At 49.2% G+C, this 20,499-nt stretch overlaps 1 protein-coding gene across 3 annotated transcripts in view; it reads left to right on the top strand.

The window, feature by feature from the left end:
- The window catches only part of ANKRD33B (ankyrin repeat domain 33B), a 95,793-nt gene that overhangs the window by 59,853 nt on the left and 15,441 nt on the right, over positions 1–20,499 (top strand). For 2 of the 3 annotated variants that reach the window (XM_081521292.1, XM_081521291.1), the window contains exon 3: positions 18,266–18,406. In XM_081521292.1, coding sequence (XP_081377418.1) covers positions 18,266–18,406 — 141 coding nt within the window. Of the gene's footprint in view, positions 1–15,651; positions 16,047–16,425; positions 16,586–18,265; positions 18,407–20,499 lie in introns of those variants that run through there. The other variant, XM_081521293.1, reaches the window with a different exon arrangement.

Below are 20,499 nucleotides of genomic sequence, written 5' to 3'. Positions count from 1 at the left end.
GATGAGGGCTTGTGAGAGGGAGGCTTAAGAGGGAGAGGATACATGTAGTTGACTCACTTTGTCGTGCAGCGGAAACTAACACTACACTGTAAAGCTGTTATCCCCCAATAAAAAAATAATGAATTAAAAAAAATGATGGCATAGGTTCTTTCAAGGTTAGAGAGAGGCCCAGCAAAAAGAGAAGAAAAGGGCTCTGTATGTTTTCCAGGCTCTGGGTCTGGACCTGGGGCCCAGAGGGAGAAATCCAGGCAGGCTGGGATCGGTCACCCCAGCTGCTCCCAGCCCTGAGCTGCAGGCGTGGGGTGAGGCAGCAGCCTGTGCCAGGCATGGTTGAATGTCCCCCACCCTCTGCCTGGTATCATCTCTGCAGCCAGAAGGAGCTGGGCATGGGAGCACCATGGGCTTGGCTCGTGTGCCTGGGGGTTGGAAACGGCATCAGTGGGTCTGCATGCATCTCTGCAAGCCCCTTTTTCTCTGGGAACACTGGTGAAGACCCCCAAGGTCTCATACCTGTACATTACAGGTGAAATACCTATAATGCCCTGTCCTTCCCCACAACCTGCTTCTGTCTCCACTGCATTTGACAGAAATTCCTTCCAGGAATTCTGGCCGGTGGATGGTGTTGTTCTGTGGTTTCTAGTACAGATAAGTCTTCTGCCCATTGCTTTGGTCACGAGTGGGAAGTGGGGACAGGGGGCAGACTCCTGTGTTCATGGACTTCCTACTCTGCCCTCAGGAGAGCTGGTGGTCCCTGGTGGAACCTCCCCTCCAGAAAAGGTGAGATCGCAGAGCAGCTGGTGGGATGCAGATGGCTGGAGTGTGTTGAGGTGTGCGGGAACCAGAGATGGGGTTGTGGTGGGGGGTTGGGGCTGCGACCGAGACTGGGTCTTGCCGGAGGAGGCTGGCAACGCGGTGGCTCTCTTGGGCGCTTTCTCCACTCAGCCCTGCTGATGTTCTGATAAGCTGATTGTAAAATATAGTAGATAATGTTTGGAAAATAAAACACACAAGCAATTAAAGTTAAAGGTGAAAATGCTTAGCTCCTCACTCCCAGTTATTTCTGTTTTTACTTTCTGGAGGGAACCATTGTTAACGATTGGACGTGTCAATGGGTTCTGTTTATCTTCTTTTAGAAACAAAACGGTGTAATGTATTTCCTCTTTTTCCTGGCTTCCACAGCTCTTGACCTACTTACTGATTTGTTCATGCTCCGTATGGACTGCTCTTCCCCTTGCACGGTGCCCGCTCCCTTCACTGGGGCCCTGACCCCTGGGACAACCCCCCAGGCCTGCAGGGAGTCTCCTAGCTCTGCCCACCAAGGTTTGGCACTGAATTATTTGGGAGCGGGGAAGGGTGGACTGTGGTTTTAGTGCTGTTCAGTTCAGTTCAATCGCTCAGTCGTGTCCAACTCTTTGCGACCCCATGGACGGCAGCATGCCAGGCTTCCCTGTCCATCACCAACTCCTGGAGCTTGCTCAAACTCATGTCCATTGAGTTGGTGATGCCATCCAGCCATCTCATCCTCTGTCGTGCTGTACTTTAAAGAAAACAGTGTTTCCTTCTTTATCTTAATTGCCTCCATGTAAGGACGTGGTTTTTCCCTAATATGTTGATATAACTGGGGATGATGACTTGCTGCCCTCCTCCCTGAGAGTATCCTGACCTCAGAACACAGAGCCTGGTTGTCAGCCTTGAGCTTGTTACTGAACCAAACTTGGGTCTGCTTGCCAGCACGCAGGAAAGCCAACCTCCTGACCTTGGGTTGTGGTGAAGGAAAGGGCAGCGTTTATTGCCAGAGCCAAGTAAGGAATCCAGGCAGCTTGTGCTCCAAAGGCTAGAACTAGGGGTTTTTAAAGACAGGATGAGGAAGAAGGGTTGTAGGGTGTCTGATCAGCTCATGGACATTCTGCTGATTGGCTGGTGGTGAGATAACTGGAAGTCAACCTCATCAACCTCTAGTTCCAAGCGGTCTGGTGTCTCGTGCTTATGGGCAGCATACAGTTAACTTCTTCCACCTGGTGTGAGGTTTAGTATCTGCAAAACAGCTCAGAGGACATGGCTCAGAATATTACCTGTGGCCCTTGAGAAGGAACTGAAGGTCCTTGACTTTGTTTAATGGCTGAACTATTACTAATTTGTTTTGCTTGGCTGTTCTCCTTTATTTCTGCATTTTCTCACTACTCTGATTAAATTTATTCTTTGGAACTTGAGGAAGGCCTAGGAGGCTAACTTTTTTTTTGTACAAACAAGAGGCAGGCAGAGGACATGGTGGGGATGGGGGTGTCTGTCCTGGGAAGGCCCCGGAGGATCCTGCTCAGTTATAAGCTGAATAATCATAACCCATGGGTGGATAATCTGTGTTTTAACCCAGATGGCTGGACCCAGTCCCCAGAGTTTTGGATTGTGTATGTCTGGGACTTCCCAGGTGGCTCGATGGTAAAGAATCTACCTGCCAGTGCAGGAGACTCAGGTTCAATCTCTGGGTCAGGAAATCCCCTGGAGCAGAAAATGGCAACCCACTCCAGGATTCTTGCCTGGAAAATCCCATGGACAGAGGAGTCTGGTGAGCTGTAGTCCGTGGGGTCACAGAGTCAGAAATGACTCAGTAAACAACAGCAAGGTCTGGGGTGAGACTGGCACTATGTATTTCAATGAGTTCCCGGGTGAGGCTGATGCTTCAGGTCTTGGGACCTCACTTGGAGAACTGGAGTGTTACAGGTTCCCATACAGAATGGTGGCCCAGGTCAGCGGGCCTCAGAGCTGGGGGTGGAGTGGTTCATGGAGCCGGGTGAGATGTTATCAGAGGGACACAGCCATCACTAGATCACAGCGAGAATAAAGGACAGCCGTTGAGCTTTTGTTCATGACTTGCACGTACTGATATTTTAACCAAAGAGGCTGTTTGGGATTTTAGTGGATAGAATCAAATGATGCCCCATTTTAATCCAATTCCATAACCAGCTTTATTTATTTGATGATTTCTTACTACCAAGAAACATATAGTAATAAGTGCTTACAGTGAAAAATCGCTGCAGAAGTATTATTTTAAAAAATCATTAGAAATTTCCTGGAACTTGCCTGGTGGTCCGGTGGCTAAGACTCTGCACTCCCAGTGCAGGGGATCTGGGTTCGATCCCTGGTCAGGGAACTAGATCCCACATGCTGCAACTAAGACCTGGTCCACCCAAATAAATAAAATAAATATTTTTTAAAACTGTTTGTTTTTTTTAAAAAGAATTGTCCCTTTTCTGTCTCCCCAGTTCTCTCATTGACTGGCTATGTTCCAGCTGGTTACTTTTCCAGAACTCAGTCTCTCTCCTTTTCAAACACAAAACGTGTGCAAGCACCTTTTATTTATGTGAATGGGGCAATTCTGTAGAGACTTGATTTTAATTTTTTTTTCACTCAATAGATTTAGGAGATGTTTCTGCATGGACCAGTGTACACGAGATTTGCCTGGTTCCTACAGGCACACCTGAGTGATGGTGTGTTCACGGCTGTGTCCCTGGCGTCCAGTAACAGAGAAAGTCAGTCAACTGTGGCTCATCTTTCTATACAAGATCTTCTTTTAAAACAAATATTTATCTGGCAGTCCAATGGCTTCATGTCCAACAGCTGTGTTAAGTGCTGGGTCTACAGGGGTGGGCAAGGGCACACGTAACCCCATCTCCTGAATTTGAAGTCTCGTGCTGGGTTTCTGAATTAGCCGGTTACAGATAACACTGGAGTGCAGCTGTTTGTGTTGGGGTCGGGGCTGATGGGATGGGAGGAGGGACAGTTTGGAGGGGGCGTACCTGCCAACATCCTGGTGGAACAGTGGAGCAGCAGGTGTGCTCAGAGGCTAAACCGAGGAATGGGTAAGGGAACCGTGAGTGGAGTGGGGACCGAGCTCAGGGGAGGGTCCTGTGGGGAGAGAAGGTGGGGAGGGCTGCCCCCAGGAGCTGGGACCTGGGTCACCTGAGCCCCCCGAGCTGGAAGGTGGGGGGACCAGAGGCATGTCCTCTCTGGCACCTTCCACAGGGCCCCTGCTAAGTCACACCTGAGACTTCAGGGCTAAGGAACCCGGCAGGTGTGGTTTATGGAGGTCAGAGCAGGGCAGAGAAGGAAAGAGAAGAAACATATGCACAGATTCTTAGAACTCAATCGCTTCATCAAATGACTGGCACATTTTCAATGTGTAGGTTTACGGAGCCCCTGCCAAGTGGCTTTCTGTCGTTGGCCGTGCCACAGGGCCTGTGGGATCTTAGTTCCACCACCAGGGACTGAACAGACGCCCCCGGCAGTGGGAGTGTGGAGTCTTAACCCCTGAACCACCAGGGAAGGCCCTGCCAAGTGGCCTTTAGGAAAAGCTGTACCAATTTTGATTTCCCAGCATGTTCCCCAGGGTTGAGAATGCATCAGCTCCAACGGACTTCGCTTACTGTTTGCAATTGTGTGTGTGTTAGTGTGCAGTTGTGTCCGACTCTTTGCAACCTCATGAACTATAGCCTGCCAGGCTCCTCTGTCCATGGGACTCTCCAGGCAAGAATACTGGAGTGGGTTGCCATTTCCTTCTCCAGGGGACCTTCCCCATCCAGGGATCGAACCCAGGTCTCTGGCATTGCAGATGGAGTCTTTACCGTCTGAGCCACCAGGTGCAGTTGTGTTTCTGTGATTTTTATTGGCGCTTAGGACCTACTCTGGTGCTCTTGGGTGCAGTCTTCTGAGTATCCAACAAAACAAGCTTCCACGATGAGGAAATGGCCTTCTCTTGCAACATGACCTGTCTGAAGGCAACAAACAGTTGGGGTGAGGGGTGGTTGCTTCATTTTGTGGCATCGTGTTGTCAGGACCTGGGCCTGGCTTCTCAGAAATTCTTGACCTTTTCCCTCTGGTCCCAAGATGGCCTGGCAGCTCCTAGCAGCATGGCTTCACGTTACAGCGTAGGAAGCTTCGGGAAGGAGCAAGTCCCGGCCCATGTTCTGTGCTCTGAGACGGGAGAGCATTTCCAAAAGCCTCCTGCACAGCTTCGGTTACAGCTGTCAGGCTTGCCTAACACGCCCCGCCCAGGCCAAACAAGTCACTGGCTAGGGTGGTGGAGTGACCTCAGTTGACTTGGTCTGGTCAGCATTGGCCCCCGCCGAATCTGTGTGGTTAAGGAAGACTGGCAAGTGACTACACGTTTGTATTGCTATCACAGCTGTGCATCTAGGCTGAGAGTCAAGAGTCCTGCCTCGGAGGGTAAATTAGGATGCAAATGTCTGATCTGCCTGTCCGCTGTTCTCTTCAAAGCCTAACCTCCTCGGGTCCTTCTGCAGAATCAGGATACAGCTGAGGGACTTCCCTGGTGGTCTAGTGGTTAAGACTTCAAGGCCTTCCAGTGCAAAGGGTGAGGGTTTGATCCCTGGTCAGGGAGCTTAGATACCATATACATTGTGGCTGTGGTCAAAAAACCAAAACATAAAACAGAAGCAATATTGTAACAAATTCAGTAAAGACTTTTTAAAAAATGGTCTACATATATTTTTAAAAAATGTAAAAAAAGACCCAACTGAATCTGAATTAGGCTTTGTCTATGGAGAGAATGTATGAAAATAAAGCCTCCAAGAATCCCTAAATATCACTTAGCCAGTAATTTTAACCTCTACTGGACTTGCCCTAACAAAAGTATAAAGTGAGATAACGGAAGGAATGAATTACATCCCGGGGGGTGGCTTTGTTTATTGTTCAGTCCAACTCTTTGCGACCCCATGGACTGCAGCACGCCAGGCTTCCCTGTCCTCCACTATCTCCCGGAGTTTACTCAAACTCATGTCCATTAAGTCGATGATGTCATGCAACCATCTCATCCTCTGTCATCCCCTTCTCCTCAGGCCTTCAATCTTTGTAAAGCATCAGGGTCTTTTCCACTGAGCCAGCTCTTTGCATCAGGTGGCCAAAGTATTGGATGACCTTAGGTGTTTCCTTGTCCTATTTCATGTTCCCTTTTAACAGAACAACAGAAGTAAGATGAAATAGGAAAACCACAGGGGTCTTTCTGAGCTGCTGATAATATCAAGTTGGTTCAGCACACAGCCTCTGGTGCATCCTTGAAGCCTGTTATTCCTTGAACATATCTTTAAAGTTCTGCAGGAAATGCAGAAGAGCCAGTCTGGCATGATTTGTTTATTTGTTATTTTTGCCTGTGCTGGGTCTTCATTGCAATGTGCTGACTTTTCTCTAGTTGCAGTGAGTGGGGACTACTTTCTAGTTGTGGTAAGCAGGCTTCCCATTGCAGTCACGTCTCTTGTGGAGCACAGGCTCGAGGGCTCTTGGGCTTCAGGAGTTGTGGTTCCCAGGCTTTAGAGTGTGATCTAAATAGTTGTGGCGCCTGGACTTAGTTGCTCCATGGCATGTGGGATCTTCTTGGACCAGGGATCGAACCTATGTATCCTGCATTGATAGGCGGATTCTTTACTACTGAGTCAATGGCAACCCACTCCGGTATTCTTGCCTGGAAAATCCCATGGACAGAGGAGCCTGCAGGCTACAGTCCATGGTGTCGCAAAGAGTCAGACCCGGCTGAGCAGCTGACCCGGAAGAAGCCCTTCATGACATTCTTCATGTCACTAGCCGCTGGAGACAGGAGGCTTCAGGCATCGGCCGGGGGGCTCAGGCTGCCCGTGCGTATTCTGACTTGTGAACTGGATTTGGGGTGGGTCCCACTTTCGAGGTGAATGTATGACTCGGCCTGAGCCGGGGATAAACGCCTCTTCATTGTATTTATCTTATTTTATTATCATGACACCCGATCGTGATTTGAGTCTGACTTCATTGTGATTTTTATGGATTTTTGAAGTATTTTGCTTTTACTTGGTTTCTGTTTAAAATAAATTAGGGCCTGGCACATCTCTCAGGTTTCCTAGCACTGCCTTGCCTTTTCCTGTAAACTCCAGTTTTCTGAGCCTTTCTGACCGAGCACAGCAATACTACCTCCTCTGAAGCTGCTGGCCCTGCTCCCCAGGTAGAGAGAATGGTCCTGATCCCCAGGTAGAGGGGATGGCCCTGCTCCCCAGGTAGAGGGGATGGCCCTGCTCCCCAGGTAGAGGGGATGGCCCTGCTCCCCACGTAGAGGGGATGGCCCTGCTCCCCAGGTAGAGGGGATGGCCCTGCTGCCCACTTAGAGGGGATGGCCCTGCTGCCCACTTAGAGGGGATGGCCCTGCTCCCCAGGTAGAGGGGATGGCCCTGCTCCCCACTTAGAGGGGATGGCCTGTATGCGCTCCCCACCGCTGCTCCCACATGCACCCCCGCCCCCCCTTCTGGATGGGAACAAAGAACCTGTACTCTTCACTGGTGCTGCTGGAACCTGGTATTTCCAATCAACAGTTCCCTCTACTGGCCTCATTTGGGAAATTCCATTCTGAGTACCTGCTGTCACAGCAGTCAAGTCTGTGTGTGTGCGTGCTGGGTCATGTCCAACTCTTGATGATCCTTTGGACTGTAGCCCACCAGGCTCCTCTGTCCATGGGATTTTTCGGACAAGAATACTGGAGTGGGTTGCCATTAGATAACCCTAATTCAGTGATGTTTTCCCATTTTTAGAGCAGCACGAATTTATTGTCTGTTCCCTTTCCTTGAATGAAAGCACAAACAAGACTTTTAGCTCATAATTGGTACCAATTGCATGTTGAATGAGTCAAAAATTATTAATTGTGATGGCCACGTGATCCTGATAATGTAGTTTATGACTTGTGCTTAGTCGCTCAGTCGTGTCCGATTCTTTGCAGCCCTATGGACTGCAGCCCGCCAGGTTGCTCTGTCCATGGGATTCTCCAGGCAAGAATACTGGAGTGGGTTGCCATGCCCTCCTCCAGGGGATCTTCCCAACCCAGGGATCGAACCCAGGTCTCCCACACTGCAGGCAGATTCTTTACCGACAGAGCCACCAGGGACTTGAAAATTAGCAACTTTTTTGATACGTGAACTTCTTTCAAGGGAGAAGTAGGAATCCTTCAGCTTTTTCACTTACTAAATATTCACCAAGTGTGCTGCCCATTGGAAGTTTTGGACTTGTGATCAGGGCCACGAGGGTTATGTGGCTGTGGGAATCCACGGCCACATGGAAACGTGAACCATGAGGAATCGTGGTTTAGGTGCCTGATTCAATCTTGGGGGACGAGGGCAGAGCTTCCATTGGAAGGGATGGCCCATCAGGTAGCTGGGTAAAAAGCAAAGGAAGAACATATCTGGCAGGGGGACTGCAAAGACCAGTAGATTAGAGAAAGCATGGCACACGGGTGAATTAAAAGAGAGTTGTGGTCTTCCCTGATGGCTCAGTGGTAAATAATCTGCCTGCCAATGCAGGGGACCCGGGAAAGATCCCACATGCAGCAGGGCAACTAAGTCTGCACACCACGATGACTGGGCCAGAGCCACAACAAGAGAAGCCATCACAGTGAGAAACTCGTGCACTGCAGCTAGAGAGTAGCTCCTGTGCTGCAACTGGAGAGGAGCCTGAGCAGCAGTGAAGGCCCAGCACAGCCAAATATATAAATAAATAACAATTAAAAAAAGAGAGAGAGTTGTGTGATTACAGAGTCCATGGATGCAAGAGCTGAGGATGAAGAGGGGATATAGGGAAGGAAAAATAACCTTCTCTCTACCCTTCTGGATTCCCAAGTGAGACCTCTGTAATAAATGACTAGCAAGAGAGAACCAAGCATCTATAAACACAGGGACCTCATGCATAAGTGGGGGACACCCTGGTAAAGATGAGTAACTCAAGCAGGTGACTCAGAACTCTGGCTTGTATGTCATGTTCCATAAAGATGGAAGACGGAAATATATGCCATCTCTGTATGTTTATGGAGAAACGACAGGACAAAGGAAAGCAGTTTTTGAATAATTTCTTGTTACAAAGAAGAAAAACCATACCCCTTTTTGGGTATGTGAATGAGATGATGGATGTTAACTACACTTACTCTGGTAATATTTCATAATATGTGTAAGTCAAATCATTATGCTCTACTCCTTAATTGAACAGTGTTAGATGTTAATTATATCTCAATAAAACCTGGGAAAATAAAAGAGTAAAATAAGAAAATGTATGTCCTGCTTTTAGGAATGGGAGAGGGCAGGGAGCTTTTCTTGTATCTGCTTATTCTCTGTTGTCTTCAGCTCAAAATAACTCTGATGCCACAGCGGCATGTTTTGGGTGGCATATTCTGCTACCCTTCAGAGATCAGGGCTAGATAGAAAGAAGCTAGCTGGTTAAAGAGTGAAGAGTTCAAGAGTCAAGAGTTTCTACTGAAGAGTAGAAACCATGAAGGGTTTTAAGTAGTAGTTGTGTTGATTGGAAGAGTTTCTTGCTGATGAGAATGGAGTAGAAACGGGACACGTTCAGTTAGGAGAGGAATGGACCCCAGGAAGGTTACAGTGGTGGCTCTCATCCAGGTTAGAAGTGGGGATGGGAAACATGGACAGGCTTGGAAGATGTCTAAGAGGTGGCTTTGGCAGAATTCCTCCATACTTGGATGATGGCGGGATAGGGGAGGGCTGAAGAGAAAGCCCAGACTTCTGGCTTGGGCACTCTGGTGGGTGACTGGTGATAGTCATCGTTGGCGAAGAATGTGGATGGGAGGAGGAAGTTTGGAAGAAACATGTTTTGAGTTTTATATGTTGAGTTTGATTTGTTGGTGGAATCCCCAAGATGAAATATCCAATAGACAAATATTTAGGGAAGAAACTCAGGAAGAGAGATTAGCTAGAGATAAGTGATCTGAAAGTTTTAGGATGATGACTTGAACCGTGAGGGTGGATAGGATCACCGAGGGAGGGTGTATGGGATGAGAAGAAGGCTTGGTCACACATCTGAGGAACAGTAGCATTTCAGAAAGCAGAGAACAGAAGAATTCAAAGAAAATTGAGGGGTGGCCAGAGAGCTAGGAAGAAAATCAGAAGGGTGAACTGTCGGGACGTTTGCAAAAAGTGTTGGATGGAGCAGACAAGAAGTTAATGCTATGGAAATGTCTAGCAAGGTGGGAACTGACTCATAACTGCTGGATTTTTGGTACAGTCATTGGGGAATGATGGAAGATGGTTTCAGGAGAATTGGTGGGGGTGTAAGTAGCAATAGTGAGAGCAGGTGACTGGAATTCAGCCTGAGACAGATGATTGGCAGATGACTGGAATGCGAAGACAGGGCCACAGGGATTTTTGTTGATCATTGCAATGGACTGGATGTTTATGTCCCCCTTCCAAATTCATATGTTGAATCCTAATCTCCAAGGGATGGTAATAGGAGGTGGGACTTTAGGGAGATAATTAGGTCATGAGGGGGATCCCTCATGAATAGAATTAGTGCTCCATAAAAGAGACTCCAGAGAGCTCCCTTACCCCTTCTGCCATGTGAGAACACAACAAGACAACTATCTATGAACCAGGAAGTAGGCTCTCGCCAGACTCTGGAAGTAGGTTCTCACCAGACAGAATCTGCTGGCACTTTGACGTTGAACTTCCCAGCCTCCAGAACTGTGAAAAAATAAATATTTCTTGTTTAAGCCACTCAGTCAATGGCAGTTTGTTACAGCAGCTTGAATGGGCTGACAGTCATATGTATTTTAAGATAGGAGACCCTTGAGCACATGTACCAGCTTATTGCTGCATGACAACCTCCAACTCTAGTTTAACATGTGTTTATAGTTGATGCATCTGTGGACGGGCTGGGAGCCGGCTGATCTAGACTGCCTTTGTCACACGTGTCTCTGGGCCGCTCTGCCCCATGCATTTCTCATCCTCTTCCTGGAACCATCACGTCAGCTTGGGCACGTTCTCCTTAGGTAGATAGTCCCGCCAGTGTGTGTGTGTTTCAAGCTTCCACAGATGTCCTATGGGCCAACGTTGTGGTTGTTGTTGTTGTTTTGACTGCACTGGGTCTTCACTTCTATGCTCAGCCTTTGTCTACTGTGATGTGAGGGCTCCTCATTGTGGTGGCTCCTCTTGTTGTAAAGCATGGGCTCCAGGGTGCGAGGGCCTCAGTAGTTGTAACGCACAGGCGTAGTTGCCGCAAGGCATGTGGGATCTTCCCGGACCAAGGATGGAACCCGTGTGCTCTGCATTGGCAGGCAGATTCTTAACCAGTGGACCACCAAGGAAGTCCCAGTGTTCTTAACTGAAGAACATTGAAGCCACGTGGCAAAAGGCGAAAAATTTAAGCCATAATACAGTCTGGCGGGAATGAATTTGCAAGGTGGGAGAGATTGAAGAGGAAGTAGTTTGTAGCATGAATATATTCTCCAGCAGTAGATGGGGAATGTCTTTAATGCACTGGAGGGGGAGGCGAGATTGGCATTTCAATAGAAGAATCCTCTCCTCTTTTCTAGGAGGGATGTGGTGAAGTCTGGGGGGTGATGGGGGGAAAGAAAAGGGAGTTCCCTTCTGTAGTTTCGGTTCCTCTGTGAAGTAGGAGGTGCGTTGTCTCCTGGCAGAGGGGTTTCCTGTAAAGCAGGTGACTTAAGCGTGGGAAAGTTTAGGGCTTTCCTGCTGGCTCAGGGGTAAAGAATCCGCCTGCCAATGCAGGAGACACGGATTCGATCCCTGGTCGGGGAAGATCCCGCATGCAGTGGAGCAACTAAACCTGTGCACCACAAACTATTGAGCTTGTGCTCTGGAGCCAGGGAATCGCAGCCCCTGCCACAACTACTGAAGCCCTTGCGCCCTAGAGCCTGCACTCCACAACAAGAAAAGCCACCTCAAGGAGAAGCCCACACACCGCAACTAGTGAGCAGCCCCAGGTTACCGCAGCTAGAGCAAGGGCCAGGTGGCAACAGGCCCAGCAAAGACAAAAAATAAATAATAAAGAAATCATAAAGAAAAAAAAAAAGAGAGTGGGAAAGTTTAAAATTTTCCACTTGGGGTTTGGGGGATAGTTACTCAAAGGAAATCAAGGGTGGGCATGATGCTTCTAAGAATGTATCAATATTAACCTTTTCTCTTCAAAACCATGGCAATGATCTGAAGGGAGCTTTGCTTTTCTTCCACAACATAGATAGACGGATAGGAAGTCAGGCTTGGTCGCCATGGACTTTTACACCCCCATGTACTCTCAGAGAAAATGCCATTGGCCAACTAAACAACAACAACGGTATCCAAAGTAGAGTCAGAACCCTGTGGCTGAGGTGGTCCCAGGAGTCATCTTTGGCTTTTCTCTTTCTGTTATTTGGCTCAGCCCAACAATCACCAAGATGTGTCCATTCACTTCCTTCTGAGTCAACATCTCCTCTCCACCCTCCTGTCCTGCTGGGGGTCCAGCCACCATCTTCTCTGTCCGTTGCATGCCCACCCATGAGCCCCCTCCCCTCCACTGGTGAGGCTTGTGGACGGCGTGGATGGGATCCACACCTAGCAGCCAGACGAGTCACTATCCCTGCCTTGCAGTCTATTGAGTGGCCCTTGCCTAGATTCCCCTTTCAGAAGATAAACTTTTGATTTTAGAATAGTTCAGACTTACAGAAAAACTGCAAAGATTGTGCAGAGAATTTGGTACACCCCACACCTGGATACCTCTGTGGTAGGATCTTACACTATTGCGATACATTGAACAAAATAAACAAACCCATATCGATGCATTTTTATTATTAACTCAAGTCCATTTCCTAAAATTCAGACTTCCTCATTTTCCCCCCAAGGTCCCTTTTCTGTTCCCAGATCCCGGCTAGGATCCCACGTGACGGTCCGTTGTCATGTCCCCTCAGGCTCCTCTTGGTTGTGACGGTCTCTCAGACCTCACGACCTTGACAGTCTGGGGAGTGCTTGTTTAGTAGTCTACAGTGTGTGTGCTGAGTGTGCTAAGTCACTTCAGTCACACCTGACTCTTTGCGACCCCATAGACTGTAGCCCGCCAGGCTCCTCTGTCCATGGGGTTTCCCAGGCAAGGATACTCGAGTGGGTAGTAGTCTGTAGCGGATCCCTCAATTTGTGTGTGTCTGTTGCTTTTTTCATGATTAGAGTGGAGTTGCAGGTTTTTCAAAGGAGGACCACAAAGGACAGTGCTGTTCTCGTTTTGTTTTTTCTTTTTAAAGTGTTCAATGACGCCAGTTACATATGGTCAGGCTGACTTTGTTCAGAATCATCAGATAGGTATGAGGACCATCGCAATGGACAAGTGGGAATTTATAGCCAAGGAGCAGGATGGCGGGGGAGGGGTCTGTGGATGGATAATTACTAAGGTGGAACATCAGAGAGATTCTGGCCAAACCAACCTAGCAAGATTCTTGAGGAAGATGGGCCAGGGTGATTGGATATCCCCTGGCGGGGGTGGGGTGGAGGATGAAGAACAGATCAGATACTAGAGTTGGGCAGGGGTGAGTTAACCAGAGTTCAAATGACTTACTAGCTGGGTTCTTGCTAAAGTGAGACTTTGCAAGGATGGGCACAGTGGCACCTGGGAGAAGGTTCAGGTGCCCAACTAAAGTTTGATCAGCAGAGAATCTTTGTCTGCGCGTGCTCTGGACACAACTGTTGACCCCGATCACCTGGCTGAGGTAGTGTTGGCCAGATGTCTCTCTTGTAAGATCACCACCCCCACCACCATCTCCACAGTCTACTCTTTGGAGTGAGTCTGTGCACAACCCACAAGCGAAGGAGCGAAGGAGTGGGTTCTACTGTGTCACCTCCTTGGGAGTGGAGCACGTGTGCGTAAGTTATTTGGAATTTTTCTGCCCAGAGATTTGGCTATTAGGCACTTTCATACATACCTTGTCTCCTGTCATTTTCACCATTGTGAGGTTGATATCATCTCTGGTTTTCCAGATGTAGAAACAGACTCAGTGACCTTCCCAAGGTCACCCGGATTTTCAGTGGCAGACTGCGAGCTTGAACTTGGGTGTTCTCAGAGCCAGCTCTCTTAACTACTCAGTTCTCTGTCTGCATGGCTGCTTAGTCACCCCACCGAAGCTGTGTCATCAAGAATTAACTTATTCTCTGGGTCACTTATGCCCTTCTTTTAGGCAGGGTAAGGCTCATGGGGTCCATGGGAGAGGATGTTCTTGAGCTGTGTGTGGTCAGCCCACTTGTCAAGTCCACTCTGAGGACTTCAGGGACCAAATCCTATTCCATATGGTCAATGGTGACTAGGCTCAAACTAGCTTTTAATGTGAGACACGTTCTGTTTTATAAGGAAGTTCAGTTGAGTCGTTCAGTCGTGTCCGACTCTTTTTGACCCCATGGACTGCAGCACGCCAGGCCTCCCTGTCCATCACCAACTCCTGGAGTTTACTCAAACTTATGTCCTTCCAGTCGGCGGCCATCCAACCATGTCATCCTCTGTCGTCCCCTTCTCCTCCCACCTTCAATCTTTCCCAGCATCTGGGTCTTTTTCAATGAGTCAGCTCTTCACGTCAGGTGGCCAAAATATTGGAGTTTCAGCTTCAGCATCAGTCCTTCCAATGAATATTCAGGACTGATTTCCTTTAGGATGGACTGGTTGGATCCCCTTGCTGTGCTCTGTTTAGTTATCTATCATCTATCCATCTACATCATCTACCTATCTACTTACCTACCTTTCATCTGTCCATCTGCCTGTATCTGTCTATCATCCATCCAGCCACCTATCTGTCTGTGATCTACCTCTATCTATCATCCATCCATCTACCCACTACCTACCTATCTCTCTACTTGTGTGTGTGTGTTAGTCACTCAGTCATGTCCGACTCTTTGCGACCCCGTGGATTGTAGCCCACCAGGCTCCTCTGCCCAAGGGGTTCTCCAGGCAAGAATACTGGAGTGGGTTGCTGTGCCCTTCTCCAATCTCTCCACTTATCTATCATCTATCTGTATCTATCATCTGTCTATCTATCTCCCTATCATCTATCATCTACCATCTATCTACCTATCTACCTATCATCTGCCTGCATATCTATTTATTATCTATCTGTCATCTATCCATCTACCTACCTATCATCCATTCATCACTCTATGTACTTACCTATCAATCTGTCTTCCCTGTCTACCCATCTATCATCTTTCTGTTGCTTACCTGTCTATCATCTGTCCCTCTATCTACTTACCTATCATCTGTCTATCTACCTATCATTTGTCTATCTTTCTTACCCAAGGAGAAAGCTCCTTTTGGCTAATTGACATCTTAAAGAAGGTTAACATCTATTCATTCTTAGCAGCATCGGGTCCATCCTCTGTTTCAGCTGAGTGAGGTTGTCTGTGCCATAAGAGGTATTGTTCTGTCATCCTGGGGAAGCCAGTGGGACCTGGGAGCGATTTCATGGGTCATGACAGCCTGAGTCCGAGTTGTCAGGACTCGTGGGCTGCGTGTTGGTTTTTCCAATCTCTACACAACATGCAGGACAGATCTATATAATGGACCGTTTGCTTTGTGGATCCTAGGGGTTCCTTCTCCCTGCCTGCTCAGAGTGTTTCGGATATGTCAGTGCAAAGGACATCCTGCTGAAAATGTGGCTGACACGCTCCTTCACGTTTTTTTTAAAAAATGGCTCTAAACAAATTGCAATTTGTTTCACTACCACCCTGGCTAAATCTGGCAGGTGCTGCAAAGCACTGAGCTGGAGGACAAATGCAACTGAGATCAAAGGACCCCCCTCCCCCTGGCCCCGCCCTGACAGTTTGCCCCAGTTAAGCTGCTTCGGGAACCTGACAGCCAGCATCCTTCCGGCGGGGGGGGGGGGACCGGTGGGACGTGGGCTCTGTAAACAGCAGAGAGTCAAACAGTGTCAGCCTCTGGTTGGAACCTGTGAGTCACAGAGCGGAAAGGTCCTGCCTGTTTGTTTCTGGCTTGTTAACCCCGTGACAGGACCATGTTAGCCGGTGCTCATCTCAGAAAGTCAGTGACGTTTCACCTTTTCATGTTTGCGGTGAGGTCAGGAGGCTGGTTGAGGTCTACCACAGGGAGCGGAGCACATTGCTTCTGTTAGATTCCACACCGTGGATTTTGTTGCTTGTTTGTTTTTAACCTGGAGGCTGATGAGAAGGAGGCACTATCGGCCAGCAGCCTGCAGCGTCTGGTGCCGTTCGAGGAAGGAGACCGAGTCCCACCTGCACATCTGTTTCGATCGGGTGCGACGATGGGAGGACAGGGCTCCCACGTGGGAGGAGTTAGTTACCGAGGCGCGTGCACGTATTGGCAGGGCTGGGGTGGAGCCCAGGCAACGCCATTGCGGCAGGAGAGGGGGCTTCTGCCTGCCGCTGTGCTGGGGGCCTCTGTTCGCTCGGCCTCCCAGCCTGCAGAGCGTGTGTGTGTGTGTGTGTGTGTGTGTGTGTGTGTGTGTGTGTGTGTGTGTGTGTGTGTGTGTGTGTGTGTGTGTGTGTGTGTGTGTGTGTGTGTGTGTGTGTGTGTGTGTGTGTGTGTGTGTGTGTGTGTGAGTCTCAGGAAGCACCTTGTGGCTCGTGGCTGCCATCTTCCAGGGAGATCTTACCTCCTCTGCCATATCCCCAGTCTCACGCAGTGCCCTTCCTGGTACCAGCCGGGGAAGGAGCCTCAGGGTTCCTGGCCTCTTCGAGGTGCAGAAGCCTCCCTGCGGGGAGCTGGTGGTGCCCAGTTAACAGCAGAAAGTACAGTTCAGTGTCCACCTGGCCCTACACCTGCAGCCCTGACAGTGAGTGGGGTTCTGAGGGACCTGCATGGGGTGGGGACAAAGGGGGTTTCAGAGCTGAACCTCAGGGCAGAGGGATGGAGACTGGGGACTTCCCTGGTGGTCTGGTGGTGGGGAATTTGCCTGCCAGTGCAGGAGACATGGGTTCCATCTCTGCTCCGGGAAGATCTCACATGCTGAGGGGCAACTCAGCCTGTGCCCTGCAACTCCTGAGCCCCAGAGCCTGGAAGCCAACTCAGTGAGAAGCCCAACACCGCAGCTAGAGAGTAGTCCCCGCTCACGGCAACTAGATAAAGCCCTCATGCAGGAACGAGACCCAGAGCAGCTCCCCCGCAAAAAAGGATGGAGACTGGTACCCAGGCCCTCGTGCAGACTGCCCGCACTCCCGAGGTGTGTTAGCCATCATTAGGGCCAGGATGGCTGGGGGTGCCGGGGTCAGGGTGAAGGAGAGCAGGAGGGGAGGCCATTCTCCACCTTGGTCCTGAAATGGTGACATCTGAGCCTCTAGGACAGTGGTTCTCAACAGGGCTGATTTCGCCCCGGGGGAGTCTTGGTGAGGTCCAGAGACACTTGAGGTTGTCATGCCTGGGAGGGAGGAAGGTGTGGTAGCTACAGTGTCTAGTGGGCAGAGTTCAGGGAGGCGGCTGACCATCCTACAGTGCACGGGACAGCCCCACAACAGAGTTACCTGGCCCAAGTGTCAGCAATGCCACGGTGGGGACCTTGGTCTAAGGGACTCAATGGTCTGGGGCGTGGGGAGGGTGGCGTGTCATGTCACTCGAGGACCTAAGAAGTGTGGCCAGTGGGCTTCGGACGGTACAGGCATTTGACCCCAGAGCCTCTTTGTGTGTTGTCTGAGGATCTTTCTCCAGGTGAATCAGGAGCATCCTGGGAACGTGGCTTCTCACATGATGTTCTCCTTATTCAATGCTACCTAAGAGTGTGCAGGCTTTTTGAGAATCCTCTGGGAATGAGCAGAAAATCCGGCCCTTTTTTTGGAAGTACAGGGTGATGAAAGGGAGGAATTTATATTCTGATATGAATATTCTTACCTGCTTGGGTTAATGGATGAGGGTCTGGGTAGTAATACTCCCTGTGTTCCCTGTGTGTGTGTGTGTGTGTGTGTGTGTGTGTGTGTGTGTGTGTGTAAGAGAGAGAGGACCTTCTGAGCCATGCCAGGGTGGCAGTGTGCACTGACACAACCTGTTGCTACGGTGATGAGATGCAGACTGTCTCCTCCTTGAGGCTCTGGAATTCTGGGAAATGGCTCTGAGCTTCCTTTTCTGTTTTGCGTTGCCCTCTCTTACTGAGAGCTGACAGCATCCACGTGGGGCCAGCTCAGGTGTGCCCTTGCCACCCCCACAGCCTCCCTGCTCCCCATGTCCCCTCCTTAACGGGTTGCCTGGACAGCTGGGCTTCAAGCGGGTCTGCAGAAGGGAACACGAGTGAACCAGAGGCAGCAGCGCTGTGGCCCTGGGCAGGGTCCTCTGTCGCCTCGTATCCTGGACTCCTGAGAATTCTTTCCCGTGGCCTGGGAGGCAAACACACACACTGCCCACCCTCCCAAAGATGGTCCAGTCCTGCAGGTGGATGCTGCCCCGTTACCCTCTGTGTGTAGGAAGCCCTTCTAGGATGCCCGCTCTTTGTGGAAGGTGGTCCATCCACGTGTGTTTCTCTTTGCAGGGCACGTCACCATCACCAACTACTTGTTGAACTATTTCCCTGGTCTTGACCTTGAAAGGAGGAACGCGTTCGGGTTCACGGCCCTGATGAAAGCCGCCATGCAGGGTCGGACGGAGTGCATCCGAGCCCTGATGCTAGCAGGTACGTCCCCACCTGTCTTCTGTGGTCGCAGGGCCCCAGGCAGTGCTGAGTGTGCTCCCTAAAGAATACGTGTTGGGACTTCCCTGCTGGTCCACTAGCTAAGACTCCACACTCCCAATGCAGGGGGCCAGGGTTTGATCCCTGGTCAGGGAGCTAGATCCCACACGCCATGTCTAAGAGTTCACATACCACAACTAAAGAGATCCCGCCTGTTGCAGTGAAGATCAAAGATCTTTTCCCCCTCATTCTAAAAGAGAATCAGTGGCCATCAATAGAGCACAGCCTCCTTGAGTTGTTCTGACAATTAAGTGAGAAAACATTCGTGAAGCCCACACCAGGGTCAGGGGCAGAGAGAGCGTCTTAACATCTCAGTCAGCGGGAGATGCTGTTGTCACTGTTACTTGATTTCATCATCTTAATTTATTTTGCTTTTGTTTTTGGCACTGGCTTCGGCCGATCTTGCTGGGCCCTGCGAGCTCCCGGAAAGAAGGCACGCCCTCCCATCTCGGTACCTTGTGTGTCCCTGTGCGAAGTCGCTCAGTCATGTCCGACTCTTTGCGACCCCGTGGACTGTAGCCCTCCAGGCTCCTCTGTCCATGGGATTCTCCAGGCAATACTGAAGTGGGTTGCCATTTCCTCCTCCAGGTGATCTCCCCAACGCAGGGATCGAACCCACGTCTCTTACATCTCCTGCACTGGCAAGCAGATTCTTTACCACTAGTGACACCTGGAAGACCCTTGCCTTGTGATTAGAGTTAGGATTCCCAACCTACTTTGGATTGTTTTTTATTTTTTCTCCTGCTTTACTTAACTGAAGTGTTTTAGGAGATGCTGTAAGAAAAATAAATTCTGTAAGCAAAGACAGGCTTCAAAGATGAAAAACTTTTTTGTAACTAAAAATGATCTTAATTGAAATTAATTTCATTGATTGTGCTTTTGACTCAATGACAGTTTCATTTTTTTTTTTTTTTAAAGAGCGGTGGTCTTCCCTAGTGATTCAGCAGGAAAAAATCTGCCTGCCAACACAGGAGACTTGAATTCAATCATTGGGTCAGGAAGATACCCTGGAGGAGGAAGTGGCAACCCACTCCAGTTTTATTGCCTAGAAAATCCCAGGGACAGAGGGGCCTGATGGGCTACTCTGTCTATGGGGTCGCAAAGAGTCAGACATGACTTAGCAATTAAACAACAGCAATCAGTTTCCATGAAGTTTATCAGGGACGTTGGGGAGGGACAGTTCCTCCTAATTAAATGGTAATTATGATGCTTTTGTGTTTGGGGGGGTCCTTCATCTGCTTTTACTACTTCTGGATCTAGTTATAATTGAGTGTACCCATTTACTTTTACCACCAAAAACTTACCATGTCGATCCAGGCATTTTCCCCAGTGAATTAATTTGAATTACAAACCCTCTTGCTTTTAGATCAATTGCCTCCTAATCACTCTAGACAGTGCATGGGATTTCTTGTCATTGTTTTCTTTTTTCCTGGGTCTGATGTAGGTTTCAGGCAGTTACAGGATCTCAGAACCATTTTTCAGATCTCAGGAGAGATGGGCCTGCTTAAGGCAGTATATTCAATGCTAATATGTTTTCCCCCTTTTCCTCTGTTATTTGGTTAACAAATTTGGCATTAGGTTTCATATACTTTCCCTTTCCTGTTCCTACCTGTGTGATCACAACCCCATCAGTCTAGAATAATCCCTCACGAGTACAAACCTCTAGTGCCCGCATCCCTGAACTGAATGAACGTGGTCAGAGCAGAAAGACCCATAAAACCAGCTGGACCCTGGTGTCAAATTCCAGCTCCTCTGTTCAACCTCTCTATACCCAAGGCCAGTCACCTCCTGCTCCAGGCCTGTTTCCTCTGCAATATTCAGTGGACGTCAGTAGTTACTGCAGAGGGTTGTGATGGGGACTGAATGAGTTCACACATGACACGGATGGTTGCCTGGAATGGAGGAAGCCTTCAGTAATGGTTGAAAAAGTGAAAAGTGTGAAATTGGTTGACGCTCAGTCGTGTCCAACTCTTTGCGACCCCATGCACTGCATCCCAGGCTCCTCTGTCCATGGGATTCTCCAGGCAAGAATATTG

Source organism: Giraffa tippelskirchi, chromosome 8, assembly GCF_054371585.1.
Source record: "Giraffa tippelskirchi isolate mGirTip1 chromosome 8, T2T-mGirTip1v1.2.pri, whole genome shotgun sequence".
NCBI lineage: Eukaryota > Metazoa > Chordata > Mammalia > Artiodactyla > Giraffidae > Giraffa > Giraffa tippelskirchi.
This window is presented reverse-complemented; position numbering and strand designations above follow the sequence as displayed.